The 5167-nt window shown below is 36.7% G+C and overlaps 1 protein-coding gene across 1 annotated transcript; it reads right to left on the bottom strand.

Moving 5' to 3' along the window:
* Positions 1-269: 269 nt before the first annotated feature.
* Positions 270-911, bottom strand: LOC307104096 (oligosaccharyltransferase complex subunit OSTC-like; the record flags this gene model as incomplete). The annotated part of the gene is made up of 2 exons (XM_079778733.1): positions 270-627; positions 766-911. The coding sequence occupies 2 exons, from the start codon at positions 909-911 to the stop codon at positions 456-458; spliced, it is 318 nt and encodes a 105-aa protein (XP_079634859.1). The 3' UTR covers positions 270-455.
* Between the last annotated feature and the right edge of the window lie 4256 nt (positions 912-5167).

The raw sequence follows: 5167 nt of genomic DNA, 5'->3' as shown, positions 1-5167 counted from the left end.
TGTACTATGTCTTTTTTTTTTTAGGTGTAGAAATGAAATATATTTTCTTTAAATTAAAAACCAAGGAAAAAATGCCACTTAACATTGGTATGTCACTGTACTAGTAGGTCAGCAGGAAAAAAACACTGTATAAGCTTGTCTTTTTGATACCAAGAAGATATTCTAGTCCAAGCTTTAATATGTTTCCATGTTTCCTACTAGATGCTTCTTTTCTGCTGCTTTTTGTTCTTTTCCATATTTCATAGCAGAGGTTTGGTACCACCTTTGAAACTTCATTAACAGGAACAAATCCAGTATCCACAGATTTCTTCTCAAAAGGCACCCTAACCCATCAGATAGCCCGGCAGTTTCATTCTCATGAATACTCTAGCCATGAAAAAACTCAATAGGACACAGACGAATCCAAAGAATAAAAAAAGAAATCTATTGAGTTTTGGAATGTTTGGAGCATTGGATCAGTCTAGGATTATGAAACCTAAACCTTCCATTGTAAACAGGAAGCTGGATGCGAGTCCTTCCATAAGATATTGTCCATTTACTCTGTATGCCAAGAAAGCTACTGGTCTTTGGTGCCCAGGTTCATCGGTCATGGAGCCAACACTTGGAGTTTCAACAATAACATCATAAATTACCGTATTTTCTGGCATATAAGACGACTTTTTAACCCAGGAAAATCTCAAAAGTCAGGGGTCTTATATGCCGGAAAATACGGTATTTGGGTTTTAAGCAATCTGATATACATTGTCAGAGATTTTTCTAACCTACGGTATTCCTCCGGTGATGAGGAAGTAAGACACCACCACCAGAGCGTACACCGTCATGGCCGAGGGCATGTGCACCCAGGGCGGCTTCTTCAGCTTCAGGTTGGGGCATTCCAGCACTAAGAATGGGATTCGGTAGAAACTCTCCATATTGGTGGTGGCGAGAGCAGCTCTCCTCTACAGCCCCACATGCCACCCGGAAACGGACCAGTCCCTGTACAGTGTCTTGACCTTTATGGGTTACTAGTATATAGGTATTCACTTTGCAATAAGTCATTAAGCTGTATTTTTATTTTGCATAGTATTCTGTATGTGTCTTATTTGTCACAATTTAAAAGTATTTTTTAATTACCCTCTGGCCCTGGCTGGTGTGGCTCAGTTGGTTGAGCATTGTCCCATGCACCAAAAGGTCATCAGTTTGATTCCCAGTCAGGACACATGCCCAGGTTGCAGGCTCAATCCCCAATGGGGACGTGGGAGGCAGCCAATTGATGTTTCTCTCTCCCTCTCCATTCCTCTCTCTCTAAAATCAATGAAACTATATTTTTAAAAATGTCTTAATTACCTTCTCCATTAGGACTGAAATTAAAATTCAAAATGTTATTTTGATATCTATCTGATATTGTAATGATATACTTGAAAATGAGTAAAATATACTGACATTGCAGAAAAATATTCACCAATGATTGAGACAAGCTAATTATAGAAATAACAACAAATTTAATATTAATAATGGCTGAGAAATACAGCACTTAGTATGTGTCAGGCACTATTCTAAACACTTATGTATATTAAATCATTTGATCTGGCAAGCACTATAAAACATATAGAACAGACATATCTGAATATATATCCTCCCTTCTAATCTGAATCATAGTAATACTATTTGTGAAGAAATACACAACACAAGGAAAACAGCTCTGGGTATGATAGCCACCACTGTTCCCATGGTGTATCCTTTTCCAAAGTCACAGGTCACAGCAAACAAAATCACTTGTCAAGGAGTTTATGCCAGTAGTCAAGAGATTAGAAACACCTTCTTACTCCATATACAAGAATAAGCTCAAGTGGATTAAAGACTTAACTGTAAAACCTGAAACCGTTAAAACTCCTAGAAGGAAACATAAGCATTAAACTCTCTGACATTTCTTTTAGCAATATTTTTTTCTAATATGGTATCTCCTTGGGCAAAGGAAACAGAAGAAAAAATAAATAAATGGGACTACATCAAACTAAAATGTTTTGGGACAGCAAAAGAAACCATCAACAAAATGAAAAGACAATCTACTGAATGGAAGAAAATATTTGCCAATGATACATCTGATAAGGATATTAATAATATCCAAAATGTACCTCACACCTGTCAGAATGACTATCATCAATACATCAAAAACAAACAAGTGTTGGCAAGGATGTGGAGAAAAGGGAACCCTTGGACACTGTTGGTGAAAATGGAAATTGGTGCAACCACGATGGAAAATAATATAGAGGATCCTCAAAAAAAATGGGATTGCCTATGACCCAGCAATTCCACTTCTGGCTATATATCTGAAACCCAAAACACTAATTCGAAAATATATGTGTACCTAGAGAGTATTATGCTACGTGAAATAAGTTAGACAGTGAAAGACAAATACCACCTGATTTCACTTATATGTGGAATCTAAAGAACAAACAAAAAAATGAACAAACCAAACAGAAATAAACCCATAGATATAGAAAACAAACTGATAATTGTCAGAGGGGAGGGGAGTTAGAGGGCTGGTTGAACAAGGTGAAGGAATTAAGAAGTACAAATTGGTAGTTACAAAACAGTCACAGGGATAAAAAGTACAGCATAGGGAATATAGTCAATAATCTTTCTATAATAATAAAAGGGTAATATGCTAATTAGACAGAACGTCCTTCTGGGTGTCATTCCGGACATCCTTCCAGACGAAGCTGAGGCTGTAGCGAAGCCTGGGTCCCGGGTGCCTAGCTGCGGCGGCCAAAGGGAAGCAACCTGGGTCCTGGGTGCCTACTGGTGGCAGCCAGAGCAAAGCCCGGGTCCCAGGTGCCGGAGGGAAGCCGATGCCAGCAGCCAGGGGAAGGAAGGCTTACTCTTGCACGAATTTTCATGCATCGGGCCTCTAGTATTGTAATAACTATGTATGGTACCAGGTAGATACTTAAAATATCGGGGGGATTACTTTGTAAATTATTTAATTGTCCAACCACTGTGCTGTACACCTGAAGCTAATATAAAATATAAAGTTGACTGAATGTCAACTTTAATTGAAAAATAAATTTTTTTTAAAAAAAGAAGAGAGTAGATATTTTTAAAAAGATCAAGTCTGTCCATTAGCTATGGGTGGAGCCAGTTGCTAAGCATCTATAATAATAAAAGTATAATAGGCTAATTAGACAGGATGTCCTTCCTTCCAGACAAAGCCACAGCAGGTTGGGGCCACAGCAGAAGTGACAGAGGCCTCCAGCCGCAGCAGTGGCAGGCGGGGGCTGGGGCCACAGCACTTGCACAAGTTTCGTGCATCGGGCCTCTAGTTGTAAATAAATGAGTGAATTTAGCAGAAGATTTTTTAAATCCAGGTTGTCTAACTAATGCAGCCATTTTTAGACATCTCTTCTCTTGCCTTCAAATCCTCCTCAATAGAAGACTATGATAAGAAATATTTCTCTATTTATTTTTTAATATCCAAATATAATGTTGAAATAACTTTTTCTTATATCAGCTAATTTCCCAAATAAAATTAAGCTGACCTTACAGGGTAGTAATGAGAAACAGCCACCAAATGCACCATAGTTGGAAGGATGTATTCAACCAAGTAGAACACAGTTCAATATGTAAACACTACAGTATCTTTGAGGTGTTATACGTATATTTTGATCCTTTTTCAATTCTGAGATTAAAAGCTCACTGAGGATTGTGTTTTAGCTTATGAAAACTTAGATAGCCAAGCTACTATTTGGTAAAATAAAATCAGTTTCTTTAGATACACAGAATGGCATGGCCAACTAACTTGGAGTTGGTTGGATATTTTACTTTCAGTTCTCTGTTTATATTTGGTATAGATACACTGATTGTTTGAGCTCCTTTGCTCTCTCATTACTACCCTGTAAGGTCAGCTTAATTTTACATAAAATAGCTGCAGATGTAAAAAAATCATTCTTCCTATAACTTTGATCAAAAAATATCAGTGTGGGCCTTTGGCATGGTGATGACACTTGTAGAGCAGAATACTAGATAGCTATCAATATATGAAAAGGTTGTTCTGCTAGCTTTAAAAGTTCAGTGGAGAACAGTCTGTTTTACCTGGACTTACTGAAACATTAAAGCAATATTATCAAGTTGTGATGATGAACACACAAGATAAAATCTTGTGGGGTTTTTTTAATTTACATTAGTAAGTACTAATTTTCTTTCTGTTGTTGTTCTCTTTACAAATAGTCACCCCTATAAATTTAATTTTTTAAAAAGAATGTTTGTGCTGGGCGGTGTGGCTTGGTTGGTTGGAGCATCGACCCATGCACCAAAACATGGCGGTACAATTCCTGGTCAGGGCACATACCCAGGGTACGGGTTCAATCCCCAGTTGGGATGCATATGGGAGGCAATCAATAAAAATAAAGAATGTTCAACTATGCAAATATAAAATATAGTAATACAACCATTTCACAATATAAATATTACAGAGATATAGTAAAAAATGTTTTTGAAGGCTACCAAGGTATAAAACTGTATCTCTTTCACAATCAGGATGCTGTAAAGTATGATGCAGATTTTTAGTAATAATAGACTTAATTTTTTAAATTAAATTTATTGGGGTGACATCAGTCAATAGAATCATATCGGTTTCAGGTATAGATTTATATGATACAAGAACTGTATATTTCACTGTGTGTCCGCCACCCAAAGTCAAATCTTCCGTCACCACATATTAATTAGACTTAATTTAAATAGGAAGGTTTAGTATACAATCCTGAGTGTGCATTCATTAATTCAGCACTGAGATACCTTTTGTAACCCTTATTATATTTTTATTAATCTTTTATTTTATCTCAAAATAATTATAGATCGCATGCAGTTGTAAGAAATAATATAGAGAGGGAGGATATTTAACTCACCTTGTGATTGCTCAAGACAAGCCTTATTAATAAGTTCCTTTGCTTATTAAACCTCCACCAACTTAAAAATAATAGGGAGAGATCTCATATAACACTTACATACCTTCCCCCAATGGAAATATCTTGCAAATATCATAACCAGGATAGTGACATTAATATAGTGAAAATACAGGCAATTTCTATCACCACAGGTATTTCTTGAGTTGCCCTTGTGTAGCCACACCCACCTCTCCTCTGATCTTCCTTTATCCCACATCAGTGACAACTAATATATTCATCTCTAT

Source organism: Cnephaeus nilssonii (genome assembly GCF_951640355.1).
Source record: "Cnephaeus nilssonii genome assembly, chromosome: 1".
NCBI classification, from domain to species: Eukaryota; Metazoa; Chordata; class Mammalia; order Chiroptera; family Vespertilionidae; genus Cnephaeus; species Cnephaeus nilssonii.
The sequence above is the reverse complement of the archived record's forward strand: the minus strand, read 5'-3'. Positions and strand labels throughout refer to the sequence as shown.